Genomic DNA, 15,287 nt, shown 5'->3' on the forward strand with positions numbered 1-15,287 from the left:
TTGCCGGCTCCAGGCTAGCTAGCACCAGTGCTCCTGTTCACCTCCACCTTGTTCTGAGTGCACACCACCACATGTGACTTCTTAACATAGAGTTGGGCTCTCACTTGGGCCTTCAGGCTTCGAGGGCGAGTGCTTTTACACACTGGGCATCTTGTTGACCCAGCCTTACTGGTCATGATATGTATGTACCTTTTGAGGGGCCACCATCCCAATCTAATGTAGTTCCATTTTTAACAGGCTCTCTCTTTAACTTCTAACTTTGCCAACTCATTTTTAAGTTTTCCTAATTCAGATTTATGTTAATATTTTCTGGGGAACAGTGCTGAAGAGTGACTCTAGAGCCCCTTGAACATGCTTCCCTCTAGTGTTGAATATGTATAAGTAATAATCCTTCCAACGATTGTTTTATTAGAGAAGGTCTCTGTGTGGCTCTAGTTAGCCAGGAGCTTCTTGCCGGCCAGCATCCATAGTGGCGGGAGGTTTCATGCAGGCTGCTATGGGAGAATTGTTATCAGCAGTCCTAGTTATGGAATGTTCTTTAGTTATAAAGAAGAATAAAGTTCTGTGGAGATGTCATAGTAAGTGAATTAAGCCAATCTCAGAAAGGGAAATATCATATATTTCTCCTATTGATTTTATATAGTCATATAAAATCATGGGTGTATAGATTAAATGAAAATACAGGCCTGGAGAGATGGCTCAGCGGTTAAGAGCACTGACTGCTCTACCAGAGGTCCTGAGTTCAATTCCCAGCAACCACATGGTGACTCATAACCATCTGTAATGGGATCTGGTGCCCCCTTCTGGTGTGTCTGAAGCCAGCGACCGTGTACTCACATACATAAAAAATAAATATTTAAAAAAAAAAAAAGAAAGTAGAAGTGGAATTGTCTAGGGTAACAAAGAGGATAAACATGAGGTAGGAGATCAAGAAAGGGGTGGGCGGGGAATTGGGATATATGTGAGGTAATATGTTGAACATGCTCACTTTTACAAAAACTTTAGAACACATAGGCAGTTTTAAAATACATTATATATTTTAATAATTTCAATTAAAAAGTGAACAAAGGAGCACATCACTAAAAGTTTTTTATTATGTGTATGCATGTGAGTGCACAGGTCACAGGTCAGAGGTCAAAGGTCATTCTCTCTATCCCTTCTGTGGGCTCTAAAATCCAAGGATTCAACTCAGGCCAGCAGGGCTATGAGCAGGTACCTCCACCAGCTGAGCCATCTTTTTGGCACCAAATGAAGTTTTTGAAAAATGGAATTTTCTCTAAAATATCCTGTGTTAAGTTTAAAGTGAGACATGATTATTTGTGCATATAGTTTTTCTCTTGTTTTGATCCAGTGTTTAGCCTGCTTCCTGCTTATTCTTCTGTCTTTCATGCATACCTTGGGTTCCTAGTGTACTTGCTGATTTCTGCAGCCTCAATAGCGTGGGTTTTATTTCATTGTCTTCTACATGTGTTCATTGTGTTCATTTCAGATAATACCTTTTTACATTTCAAATGCAACCAATTATTTTGGTCGTATAATTGATAAACATGTGGATCTTTATGAAACTCTCAATGCAGAAATGAATGAATATTTTAAGGATCCCAGTAATAAAACAGCTGCTGAAAAGGTGGAGAATTTGGGGTTGTATGGATTAGAAGAAAAAACACTTTTCCAGAGGTAAATTGTCTGTACTCTTTCTACAGTTGTGAGACGTGAGTAATTTATGTAGTGTCAGATGCTTATCCTCACCTCTGTCTGTTATGTGAATGTGTGGACCTTGAGCCTGGCCACCTCCCAGGAAGGTGGTGTTTGTACACTGCACTGAAAACTTCCTGTACAGATGTGCTTAGGACATCCTGCTAGCTCCTGAGCACAGAGTACAGTGGCCATATTACTCCAACTAGTTATTGGTCTGTCACTGTGCAGCACACTCCTTGCAACTCATTGAATTTCCCTCAGATTCCTATAGAAGAGGCACTGAAAAAGCACAGAAAAGCTTGCAGAGCCATGGCCTGGTTGAGTAAGTTGTCTAAGGCCAGCTCAGTGGTTGGCACAGTGAGTGTCCAGCACCCCACCCATGTGCTGATTTGCACCTACCTTTCTGAATGCACATGGCCTGCACTCTTAGCCTCCTCTCAGGGCCCAGAGTCTTTCCTGGGTTAACTGTTGTTACAGTATCAGGCACAGGGTTTGTTCTGATCAGAAGTGCTGTCTGCGCTGTGGTTGTGTGTGCTGTAGACAGTCTGTCGGTTAAGGTCTCCTCTGCTGTAGAGCAGTACTGCAGTGTAGCAGAATAAGGAGGCTTTCTCTTTGGATTCCCTGATGTCCCTGCTGTTCTTTAGGGTTCAGGTGTTGGAAGCGAGCCAGAAGGAAGACACCTGGGGTTTGGGGAGTGTCCTGGTGAAATTCATAGATGAAGGCAGGACCAAGCTCATCACAAGAGACCAGCTGCTGCTGCTCCCAGAGAAGTTTCACACTCTGCCCCCTCAGGCTGTGGAGTTCATTGTTTGTAGGGTTAAACCAGCTGACAGTGAAATTGAATGGAACCCAAAGGTGGGTTACTGTAGCTTCTTATGTTTTATTGACGTAGGCAGTATATTTAAAACCCAGAACATACAAAGAATTGCTACATAGTTTGAATTTCTATATGTAGAGGGATTTTTTGTTTTTAACATGGAGTCTCACTATGTTGCCCAGGATAATCTTGAATTTCTAGATTCAAACAGTCCTCTGGGTCAGCCTTGTAAGTATCTGGGACTATAGCTCCTAGTGTTTATTAGAGTCTTAAATTCAAACCTTTGCCTCACAATTTTAGGTCACTAAAAGCATGATTTCCTGAGGTCCTTTTCTGAGAGGAAAATGTGCCACTGTACCACACTAGAGGCGCCAAGGGCTTCTGGCATTGTAGCCTTAGTCATTAGTGTTCTGTCTTGGAACGGACTCCAACTGAAAAAGAAAACAATGAGTACCTGGGCAAATAAGGGCACAGGTTATGAACTTTCCCTGGAGAGGCCAGATGATTCTGTCAGGACTGGGGGCATGGATTGAGAGAGAGAGAGACAGACAGACAGACAGACAGACAGACAGAGAAACGGGTGGGGTCGGGGGTAGGGATCCATACCAGAACAGGTCACAAAGATACAGGAGATCACAAGAATGTTGTCAATCAGTTAGGGTGCCACCAGCAAAGAAAAATACCTGTTCCATGCAATGTAACACTGAGTCCATGGCAGTCTAAGACAGGTTTGGGGCTGATGGACAGTCCCATTTATTGCCAAAGCGATGATGAGTTCTGTTTATGATAATGCATCTGATTCTGGAAAGTTAAGTGTATGTTGGTTAATGGGAGATGAGATCAGCCATTATGATGCAAATTGAAAACTGGTTGGGTTTTAAACAAGACTAAGTACTACTGAGGCAGTGAGTCAGTGTAGATTTAGATGCAACTGTGACATTCTAAGTTTAGTCAACGTTAGCTTTTTCCACCTGGAAATCTTCCTCATTCGTTCTAATAAGAACTTACTGACCATGCCGAGTTCTGCACCTATCAGGAAGAAGGACATAGTTCTTGTGCTTTGTGAAACCTTTGGTCTGTAAAGATGGCTTGACCAAGAGTCTTCACTGAAGGACAGCTTTCTGTAGAAATGGGAGGTTCTAGTTAGGGTTACAATTGCTGTGATGAAACACCATGACCAAAAGCAAGTTCTGGAAGAAAGGATTTATTTGACTCAACTTTCACACTGTAGTCCATCACTGAAGGGAGTAGAGCAGGAGCCTGGAGGCAGAGGCCATGGAGGAATGCTGTTTGCTGGCTTGCTTCCCCTGGCTTGCTCAGCCTGCTTTCTTATAGAACCCAGGACCACCAGCCCAGGGATGGCCCCTCCCACCATGGGGCTGAGCCTCCCTCATCAGTCCTAATTTATCAATCTGAATTTTAAAAATGCCTTATGGCCAGATCTCAATGGAGGCATTTTCTCAATTTCCTTTCAGATAACTTAGCTTGTGTCAAACTGATATAAAACTAGACAGCACATGGGACAAGCTCTCCTCTCCTGTGAGTTGTTCCCAATTCACTCATAACAAGGGCCAACTCTCTCCTGTCCTGCTTTATAGGGATTCAAATAGCATGAGAAATAACTCAGTCAGGTCTTGTCTGATGTGGCCCTTCCTGAGAGGAAAGTGGTAACATGCTGAAGGCTGATAGAGGATACAGCACTACAGGTCCAAAGGCACTGACCACCTCCTATTGTCTGTCAGAGCTCACATGAGGGCTTGGGCAGGTCCTGCCCCATGGCACACCTGCTCTGTTAAACTCCGCTTCACCTCTGATAAGAAAGGAGGCTGACCTCCCTGAGCTGTTATGAGAAGCAGGTGCAATATGTAGGATGCTATGTACCATATGTACCATACGGTACCGCATGTCATGTGTAGGGTAAGATGCTTGCCTAAAACCTCAGTTGAATAACAAAGGGGCCTTTTTTTTTTCAGGTTACTAGATACATTCATCATAAAATTATTGGGAAAATGCATGAGGCCAAGGTGGTATTCGCTTTGGGAAATACCCTTTGGATTGATCCAATGGTAAGTGTCTGGGTTTTCTTTAAAAGAACTCTGCTTGGGTGGCCCCCAGGATGATGCAGAGGATTCCAATTTGTTGTTAGGAATGGGGGTTCATTTAAGGTGCTTTCATAGGGGAGATGTTTCTCATGTTATTTGGGTCATGGGTTTGGTATGGATTTTGTTTTTGTCTGGTGAGATTTTTTTTTCGTGGTGACAGTGCATGTGGGCCTTGTGTGTAATACACATCTGTACCATAACTTAAGTTCATGAACCTTTCCTTACCACATGTGGCATTCTCCAGTATTTACAGTGGCACTTCATTTTACCCTTTGAATTATAAGTCGCAGATCATTACATGGGTTTCTGAGCCTGCTGCCCACCCTATTTGAGAAGTCACAGGTCAGAGTCTGCGGCTGGAGTGATTGCCTTCCCTAGTTCCTAAAGCCCTGGGGCATACAGGGCAACCACGAGTGAGGAGTCCGGCCCTTGCCACTTAGAGCTGTTCCTATGTTCACCGCTTCTTCCCTGTTGCTTCAAAATACATTTGTTGAGCCCCCACTATGTGCTAAGGCCATACTGTACCCTTGAGTCCCACATGTGGGATAAAAAGACCCTATGGTGCCAAAGTGGAAAAGAAAGTGTGGTCCAGTGGCATGTGGCTCGGAGGCCGGTATGTCTTTGCCAACACTGTTCCTTTCTGTTTGCACCTCATGACTTCTTCACAGCCCTGCTGCGTCAGACAAACCTTACTTGTTCTGATTACTTAAAATATTTAAAGAAATTCAGTTCCCATCTGTTGAAAATAAATTTCATAAGGTTGGGAAAACTCTACCACATTAAAGCGGGGAGGTCTAGAGTAGTGTTGTCAGAGTTAGGATTATAGTTGTCCTGTATAGAACATGGTTTTGTGGGGTTTTGTTTTTTTAATAACAATCAGAATAAGAAGCAAAAATGAAGGGCTGGAGGGTGTCCCAGTGGTGAAGGGGACCGAGGCTCTTCTGGAGGGTTGTATTCCCACCACCTAAATGGTAGCTCACAGCAGTCTCATGCTCTCTTCTGCCTCTGTGTGTACTAGGCACATATATGATGCACAGACATACATGTAAGCAAAGCATCCATACACATAAAAATAAATGTTTCTAAAGAAGGAACAAAAACGAAAAACCTACTTGAGAACATGTTTCCACAGCTGTACAGTGACTGCCAGTGTCTGCTGACACACCAAAGGGGAGCAGCACCCTGCTTGTCTTCCCAGAGCAATCCCCGCTCACTCTGAGTGAAGGTAGATTCTTCTGTGCATCCCTCAGTTGGATGTGCGTTCAGAGGCCAGCCTGTCCCCATCTCTGTCCTCCCACAGAAGGGAGCCACCTGACCTGTGTCCACACCTTTCTACACAGGAATCCCACTGTCGTGGCTTTTTATAGCAAGTCTTCCTTAAATTGCATAACTTGAAATGCTTTGGTTGGAGAAAACACATGTAGAGAAAAGGGTGTGGAACACAGGACTTTGAGCCTTGGCATGATGAGTTCTTTCAAGGCACATGAGAAACCTGAGCCTTGTCAGGGAGGCCAAAGCAAAGGAAGAGGGAAGAAAGCACAAAGGGTTTGTGTCCGGTTGCCTCACAGCCTCCGAGATTGCTGTCCACTGAGGTATCACCGCAGTTCTGCCCATGACGCAGAGCCCTGCAGCGTGGGGTGGGCCTGGAGAGGATTCTGCCATCAGCTCAGTGTTAAATATCCGGCTGCTACAGGAGCTTGCGTACTGAGACACGTATCCAAGCATCTAGGAAGACGAGGCTGTGTGTGTGCTCATGGCCCAGCCAAGACCCAGAATGTGACTCTTACAAATGTTACCTTTCTCTCCCCCCTTCTGTTGAAGGTGCATGTTACAAAACTTTCAAATTTAAAAACTTCTGTCATTGATTATAATGTTCGAGCTGAAATTTTGTCCATGGGAATGGGTATTGATAATTCAGAACACGTGGAACAACTGAAAAAACTACACAAAGAAGCTAAGCTGCCAGCCTTTGTGGACCTTCCAAGCCAGACTTCGTAAGTGCACTTCTGTCTTCCTTTGGAAAAGCTCTTTGGGTTTACAAAACACAACAAGGGTTAAGTTTGAGGAATCTCCATGTTCTAACACACAGCTTTGAGAGCTTTCAGGGCTCAGGGTGTCCTGTTGTCCTACACGCAACTTACTCTCTAGTGTTGCTGGAGTGACAGAGGCAAGCCCCAGGCATATCATTTTAAGTGTTTCTTTTACAGAAAGGACTTTGGTTGACATCTTGTTTGTGGGTAACGCAGTGTGCGGTTTGATGGTCCACTCACTCGGGTAAACTCAAAGTACACTGGGGACACCAGGGAAACAGAGATGGGGCTCCCAGGCTGTGCAGTTCATTTGAGTGGAAAACACATATGCTTTTCCGCTCCATTTCTGGTTACATGACCACACACTGAGCATACGGTTCATTTACACTGTGTTGGAGCTGTCGTCTAAGTGTGCACTCTCAGTGTCCCTTCTGAGCGTCCCCCGGCTCATCTTGTCCTCTGCTGAGGAGGCTTCCACCTCCCTCCCTTGCACACCCGCTGCTGTGCTTCCCCGTGGCTTCTGGGGTGGAAGTGAGCTGTGCTCACTGACTGCCGTTCGGCTTTTCTTCATGAGTGTACATTGCAGGAAGTGAGGGTCTCATCACAGGGCTTTCACACATGCACATGGTGCTCGTTGACCATGTCTCCATTGCCTCTGCTGCTTCTGCCCCTGTTTCTCCCTTCTCCTTCCCCCAGGTACTCTGACATCTTTCTTAAAAATCTAGATTCCATATGTGAAAGGTGTGCAGTGTTTGTCTGGGTCTGGCTTACTTTACTTAATACAGTTATTTCCAGTTCTATTTTCCGGTAAGTGGCATGATTCCCAGTTTTACAGATGAGAAAAACTCCACTGTGTGTATTCTCCGTATCTTCTGTGTCCTATTGATAGGCAGCCGTTGGTTGCATGGCTTGGCTGCTGTTCAAGTGTCACACAGATGCAGCCACTGACCAGTTCTCATATTGGCTATCGCCAGCCTAAATGCCCTTGTGGACTTGCAAGATGCCTCAAGGAGAGGGTGCTGCCACCAAGCCTCATGACCTTAATTTGATCCACAGAACTCATATAGAAGGAGAAAATCAACTCCTGAAAGTTGTCCTCTGATCTCCACATGTGTGCTAGAGATGCCAGTGGTCCCCACAACATATAGAATGTAATAGATGTAAATATTCCCAATAGAGCACCTGTTTTGATGTGGACCCATTTTTACTTTTTAACTTTTTGATTTTATGTGAATTTCACATCATGCACCCCAATCCCACTCATCTCCCCATCCTATTGTGTCTGCCCTCTGTCCTTGCAACATCTCAAAAACAAAATAAAAATAAAAAATAAAAAAGCAAAACATAAAAAAGAAATATCATCATGGAAGCTGGTGTGTCACGGTATGTCCCATAGTACACCCTTTGGTCCACGCATCTTCACTTGCAAATGTTCGTTGCAAGGAGTCACTGGTCTGGTTCAAGGCCTCTGGCTTCTGCTACCATCAATACTGGATCCTCACTGGAGCTCCTCTCAGTGCTGCAGCTGACGAAGGGCAGGGTCATCTTTCCCCTCACTCATGACCCAGGCCAGCTTTCAGGGGTTAAAGATGGAGCAGTCTTAAAAATAACCATATAGTGAAGTTGCTTGGAGAAGTATTAATCCCACTGTTGAAGACTAAGACCACTACTATAAATTTGAAACAGACTTTAATTAAATACTGGCCAGGATGATGGACTTTGGGTAGATCCATTCTGAGATTTTCTGAAAATGGAGGTGAATTGCATTTTGCAGAAACTTATAAAGGTATACCCACCAGGCAAAGTGTTTCCTATCCAGTCTGTTGTAGAAGTTCTTAACCGCAATCTGGGGTTTTACCCCACCTTTGACCATTTAGTTCCCAGATAAAAGATAAAAGATACACCCAACCTTCATTCTTTACAACACACCTTAAACAACACTAGAGCTGGCAGACGTCTGTCCTCTATGCTATTAGAATCCACTTTCCTATCCATAACTTCGAGTTATTGCTTATTCTGTTTCATTTTACTTGCCAGGAGGAATGTGCAAGTCAATGCTATGGGGGTGAAGGAGGAGCTGGCTGGAGAGAGAGCTCCGCAGTTAAGAGTGCCTGCTGTTCTTACGTAGGACCTAAGTTCAGTTCTGAGCACCTGTGACCTAACTTCCATAGTGACTGCACATTTTAGATGCTGACCGTAGGAACTACATCCTCCCCTGATTTGTGGTTTTTTTGTTTTTTTTTTTTTTTAACTAATTGTCATTCTGACAGGGTAAAATGGACCCTCAAAGCAGTTTTAATTGGCCACTTGTGTTTCTTCTTTTGAGGATTGTCTAGTCAGTTTATCAATTCATTTATTGACCAGATAATTTTACTGTTTGTGTTTAAATTTTGCAATACTTTATACGTCCTGTCTGATATGTAGTTGGCAACAACCTTTCTCCATTTCTGTAGGCTTTCTATTCACTCTAGTGATTGTGTCCTTTGCTGTACTGTGATTCAATGTCATATAATCTCCTTTGTCAATTCTTGGAATAATTCGCTGTGCTCCTGGAGCCCTGGCCATTGTGTGAGGACCCACTTGACTTTGGGTTCACTGTCATGTTCCTCTGTGACTTTGGAAGGTTATTAAATTACAGGTGAATGGAGAGGTGGCCAAAGAGTCTGGCAAAGATAAAATAGTTTATAATGTGAAATGATTTTAGCTTTTTGTTAAAGCAAATTAAATATTTGTGGAATAATGAGGATACTAGTGGTTTTCCTCATACTTCAAGGAAACAAATGTTCCTATTACTAGAAGGTATTACTTAACAGTGAAGATGCCATTACTGTTGGGATTGAATCCTAACCCTGGGCAGAGCTGTGCACAGCCAAGGTCAGGGCAGAGAGAGATGCAGAGCCTTTGAGGTATAGGATGAAGTCTGGAAAGAGACTCCTATTACATAGCTAGCACTTAGATTTCCAAGTTTGGGAGATTCTGATAGAGGGTGGGAGGAGAAAGCCTTTGAGAAGAATTCAGGAGCCAGGCAAGTCTAGGACATTTGAGTCACAGTAGATGGAGCATGAGTGGGCAGGTTTGGTATCTCTGCCTGTGTAGTTGGTTCAGAAGGGAAAGCAGCATGTGGGAATGAGGAGATGAGATGGGTGGGCAGTGGGAATGACCCCTGCGGGGGGTGGAGGAGGAGGAAGAGGACGTGGTGGTGGTGGTGGTGGTGGTGGTGGTGACAGTGGTGGTGGTGGTGGTGGTGGTGGTGGTGGTGGAGGTGGAGGTGGTGGAGGTGGTGGTGGTGGTGGTGGTGGTTCTGGCAGATGAGAGGTCACAGGATTGAGGGGCTGACAGGGATGGGGATTCTAAGACACAGTAACAGAGAAAGTTGATGCTGTGGGTAAGAAGAGATGTTTGAGTGGGGGAGCCCATTAGAGAAAAGGCCCAGAGTTTGCTCTGGGACCTGGTAACTTTTAAGGTCACTGAAAGGACAAGCTGTATTGAGGATGAGGAAACAGCTAAGAGAAAGGCCTGGCCTGGCCTGGAGTGAGGTTGAAGATGGCATATAAGGAGGAAGGGGCAGACCATGGTGGATGGACGTGCTCGTATCCAGGGAGGTGAATGCTTTGGCGGAGGCAGTGATAGAGGCCCTCTGCCAGTTCCCGGACTGTGGGCTTAGATTGATATAAACAGATCGGAAGCCTCCAGAGACTTTAAAGATGTCTGTATATGTCACGCAGGTGTCAGCTCAAGTTCTCTGTAAAAGCCCATGCACAGTGAACTGCATTGCCATCCATTAGTGTGGGAACTGGGGAGCAGGGCTGCAAGGAAGTGGTGTCCTGGTACCAACCTTTCCATTTTTTATTTCAAACTACATAACTGCTGTGCTGGTTGTCTTTGTCAGTTTGACACAAATCTAGACATATCTGGAAGAGAGAGCCTGGATTAAGAAAATGCTTCCATAAAATGGGCTGTAGACAAGCCTGTAGGGCATTTTCTTAGAGATTGATGGGGAGGGAGGACCAGTTCTCTGTGGATGTTGGCACTCCTGAGCTGGTCCTCAGTTGTAGAAGAAAACAAGCTGAAAACCCATGCGAAGCAAGCCAGTGAGCAGCACCTCTCTGTGGCCTCTGCACTGACTCTTGCTTCCAGGCTCCTGCCCTGCCTGAGTTCCTGGCCTGCCCCCCTTCACTGATGGACTGTGATGTGGAACTGTCCACAACTGAAATAACCCTTCCCTCTCCAATTGCTCTTGGTGGTGGTGTTCTAGCACAGCAATAGAAACCCTGACTAAGAATTGATTGTCTACTTAAAGAGCCGAAAGATTAGTGATACATATTTTTTTTTTGAGATAATGTCTATACACAGTCCTGGCTGTCCTAGAACTTACTGTATAGAGTAGGCTGTTTTGAACTCAAGACATCTGCTTGCCTCTGCCTTCCAAGAGTTGGAATTAATGGTGTGTGCCACCACTCCAGGCTGCAGTGTATGTGTGTGTCCGTGCGCGTACGCATGTAATTTTTTTAAAGAGGTGGTCACATAAAAGAGGTAATCTCTAATTAACTAATAGGCAAAAGTGAAAGAGCACTGTACTGGATTTAGTAGATTTCTGTGCATAAAGATATAAATGGTTTTTTTTTTTTTTGAAGCCATATTTTACTCTTACCTCTAGACCTTCCTGCCTCACTGACCTCAGAACTGGAGAGCCATCTCCCTGCCCCTACCCCACTAATACTTACTTTTTATGAAACCAATATTTCTAGAAGTTGACCCAAACTAATAATAATAGACTCTGGGAAAGACTCGCAAGGAGACAGGTGGGGAGGACGAGAAACTGACCCAGTGCCTGGGCTCTTCTCTCCTGTGTGAGTGGGGAAGCTGCATGTGTTCCTCTCCCCAGTTCAGGGAGCTTGAAGGGAAGGCCAGCTGAGCCAATGAGAGAGTGCCTTTCTCTGATCAGGTGCACCTCTACTCCCTACCCCCTACCCCATCTCTCTCCCCTCCTGCTGTGCTTGGTTGCAGCAAGAGCACACTAAGCAAAGCCTACACTCCCACTGTCTGTAGCCCACACAGACTCCAGGTAGGTCTGACTGCAGGATGACAAGCACCTGAGTTGTTTAATGTCTATACCCTCTTTTGCCAGAGTCCTCAAGTCCATTTAACCTCTGCCTCTTATGTTTAGGATACCTACAACAGTGGAAGGCACCATGTGTTTGCAGGGCACTCAGCGAGGAGACAGAGGTACAGAAAGAGGAGCTGGTTCCCAGGTGGACCCAGACAACCAAAAGCCTGGTTAGTACCTGTATTTAAAGGAAGCCTAACCTCAAGTTGTGACTTTCCCATATTTAGACTTCTCCTTCTACTGAGGTATTGAACACAGCACAGCCCACCCCGACAGCACTGAACTGTGTGCTGGCTACCAGGGACTCTTCCTCAGTGTGGCTGTCTCTGTGGGGAGGGTTTAACCAGTGAAGGGAACATCCACACTTAAATCTACTGACCAGAAGTGTGCAGAACCTCCCCAGTGAGCCAGCTCTTCCTCCTCCTTCCTTTCACAGCCAGTTCCGCTGAGTCGGAAGCATGTCCTACACTGCAGCGCCTTCCAGTCTGTAGCACTGCAGCCAGTGATGTTAGGTTATATTCTGCAATCTGAATTACTGGCGCTTAGTTTGTACCAAGGGTGTATTGAGAACACTAAGGTTGTTTCTCAGTAGATGCTAGTGTGATTAAAACTGCTTACCATTTTCTTTTGCATCACTGTGAATCACACCTAGAGCCTTGTCTTATGTTCTGATGTCTGCCTGTTCTGGAAGCCTGCAGGCTAAGGGCAGAGGAAGCCTGGCTGCCTGCACACCACACAGCAGTGCAGCACGGCTGCCCCCAGAGCAGCTGCACTTTCCTGCCGACTTCCATTCGACAGTTTATTGTAGTTTACATTATTGTGCCAGCTTCCTAAATGGTGTGCATTTCAGCTTTTCTAACTATTATTCACTACTAGATACCTGAGTTTTAATGAAATTTGTTTTCTTCCTGTTTGTATTTTGAGACAGAATCTCTCTACTATATCTCTGGGTGTCCTGGCACTCACTGTGTAAACCTGGCTGGCCTCCAGTTCACAAATGGCCTGCCTCTGCCTCCTCAGCACTGGAATTAAAGATGTACACTGCGATAGCCAGCTGAGATTATACTCTTACCATAATTCTGTGTGTGTGTGGGGGGGTGGTATATAAATAATCTGGAAATTTTAACATTGATTTTGCGTAGGAGTTTTATCTGAAGACATTGGCCATGAGACCATTAGCAAAGCTACACAGCCACATGTGAGAAGGTATGTGCTTCTGCTGCTGGGTACCTCTCCCCCAGCCTGCGGCTGCTGCTGGGCACCTCTCCCCCAGCCTGTGGCTGCTGCTGGGCAGCTTCCCCCCAACCCCCACCTGCGGCTGCATGCTCATAAGTACAAAATCCTTTTCTTTCCTTCTAGCTTTCACCCACAAATAAAGTGGTTCCAAAAGGATGACCACATCATCTTAAAGATAAAAATAAGGAATGTCAAAGACTATAAGTGTAAATTCTTTACAGATAGAGTCATTTTCAGGTAGGTTTGTGTGTATCTGATAAAGTAAAATTGAAATCACATACAACATTTTAGATGACTGACTATTTTTACTGAAAACCTAGTGCCTGGGTAGGAGACAAGTTTTACTTGGCTGATATGGAACTGCAAGGTGACATAAGGAAAGATGACTGCAAATGCATAATTAAGGATGATGAGCCTCTAATCACACTTGCAAAAGAGAAACGGGCATGCTGGTGTGGCCTCCTCAAGCAGAGGGTGAGTTGGTGTGCTTGTGGCTGGCTGTTGCTGACCATGAGCACCATGCACTTACACACCTGCATCCACTCTTGTGTTGCACAGAATCCTAATGTGGCTTTTGACTTTGACCACTGGGAGGAGTGTGAAGAGGACAGCCCTTTCTCCAAGGGTGAGATGGGCTTCTCGGGTGAGGACAGGGCGGTGCGGGGAGATTGGGTAGACACAAGCTGTGTTTAGGGAGTCTACCTTTGTGGAAATAGGCTACTAACAAAAGTCCCTAAACACTAGGGTTGACCTTGGTGCTAAATGTTCTAATATGAGTGCGTACTGACCCTTGTAATGAGCATGCGTCTTCAACTATTTAAGTGCAGGATGGAACCCATAGCTGTATATATGATAGGAAAGCACTATACCATTGAGCTACACCATCAGTTCCATAATACACCTTCTAAACCCTTTTACGATATCCTTCCTTAGAACTATTTGGTTAAATAACTTGCAAGAAAACCAGAGCTAGACCCATGGGACATTTGCTACACTAACCAAAACAATGGTCCTGGGTAATTAGCCTGTACTAAACTGTTTTCAATAATACCAACTCTTCTAGTCGTAAGTTCTAAAACCCTGTCCTGCAAAGCGGCAGCACTGGCTGAAAGCAGCAGCTCCTCTTCAGACATGACTGACGGGAGTGAGAGCGAATGAGGCCGTGCGTGGACCAACGCCAGCGAGAAGACAGACAACTGCACACACAGTCACGGCCAACCCTTTTCACCTGGAGAGTGACTTGTCGCTGTCATTGTGTGGCACTGCCATGGATGATGATGAGGAATTCTTAATTGATTTAAAGTGGGTAGACAAGCCAAGTGATAGGTTATGATGAGATTGTCAAAGGAGAGTCCACAATCAGGGACACAGAAAGTTAGGGACATTTTTAATTCTAGCCCTCAGGAGATTGAGGCAGGAGGATTACAAGTTGGAGGGCACCCAGGACTATATAGGGAGGTTCTGTTTCCAAAAATGTGTTTTCCATCAAAGGTCCTGTGTAACCCAAGTATATGCAGAGTGTTCTCTCACTGACTCTCGTAGCTCATCCTGACTACTGATCGTAGAGACGGAGAGCAAACCCTAACACTAGGTAGTAGATTGATCTTGTAAGGAGTTAGTCTACTCATTTGCCGTGTAGACCCGTGTGTGGCACTGCTCAAAACTTGTCTCTCACGCAGAAACTGGAGAGTCTGTCTTACACTTTTACACCCAGCCGGACTTGCCAGCCCCTTTTACCACAGGACCTAAATGCCCAACTGCGCCATACAAAAACTCCCTAAATTTTCCTGGCTTTGACAGCTACTAAGAGATGCAAATTGACTTCTTTTCCCCAAAGGCAAGATAGACTTGCCTCAGCTCAGCGGGACCCTGGGCAGAACTTTCTTTCAGAAATGCTAAAAGGACTTACTAACCTTCAGACTACCCAGATGCGTTGAGTCCTGAGATCACTAATGCAAATCTGAATGAATGCAGCTGTAACACCCCGGTTTGGGGACAGGGTGTGTGGTTATCATTTAAATGTCACTGTCACAGTTGGGAAGGTGAGTGTCTTAGCATCTCCGCATCAGTGTCCCTCAAGTGAGAAGGGACATGGATGGAGCCGCACTGCTGAGGGACGGACTCCCCTAAGCACCTGCTGCTCTCCATATCAGAAAGGACCGGTATTCAGAGACGCGCCCATGCCCGTCATTCCAGCATATGAGAGGTGGAGACAGGAGGACCAGGAAGTGTCAGGCCAGCCTGGGCTACATAAGAACTAGTGTCAAAACCTGAAGAAAAAAGAAAAAGAAACAGAT

General features: G+C 45.2%; 1 protein-coding gene across 1 annotated transcript in view; it reads left to right on the plus strand.

The window, feature by feature from the left end:
* Tdrd12 (tudor domain containing 12) overlaps window positions 1-14,148 on the plus strand; it is a 69,016-nt gene extending 54,868 nt beyond the window's left edge. The window contains exons 22-31 of the mRNA XM_032896138.1: window positions 1,490-1,677; window positions 2,343-2,553; window positions 4,489-4,581; window positions 6,439-6,611; window positions 11,815-11,924; window positions 12,897-12,960; window positions 13,114-13,227; window positions 13,311-13,464; window positions 13,549-13,615; window positions 14,054-14,148. Of these exons, the coding sequence (XP_032752029.1) occupies window positions 1,490-1,677; window positions 2,343-2,553; window positions 4,489-4,581; window positions 6,439-6,611; window positions 11,815-11,924; window positions 12,897-12,960; window positions 13,114-13,227; window positions 13,311-13,464; window positions 13,549-13,615; window positions 14,054-14,148 (1,269 nt within the window). The remainder of the gene's footprint in view (window positions 1-1,489; window positions 1,678-2,342; window positions 2,554-4,488; window positions 4,582-6,438; window positions 6,612-11,814; window positions 11,925-12,896; window positions 12,961-13,113; window positions 13,228-13,310; window positions 13,465-13,548; window positions 13,616-14,053) is intronic.
* The last annotated feature ends 1,139 nt before the right edge of the window (window positions 14,149-15,287 follow it).

The sequence above is a fragment of the Rattus rattus genome, chromosome 2 (genome assembly GCF_011064425.1).
Source record: "Rattus rattus isolate New Zealand chromosome 2, Rrattus_CSIRO_v1, whole genome shotgun sequence".
Lineage (NCBI taxonomy): Eukaryota > Metazoa > Chordata > Mammalia > Rodentia > Muridae > Rattus > Rattus rattus.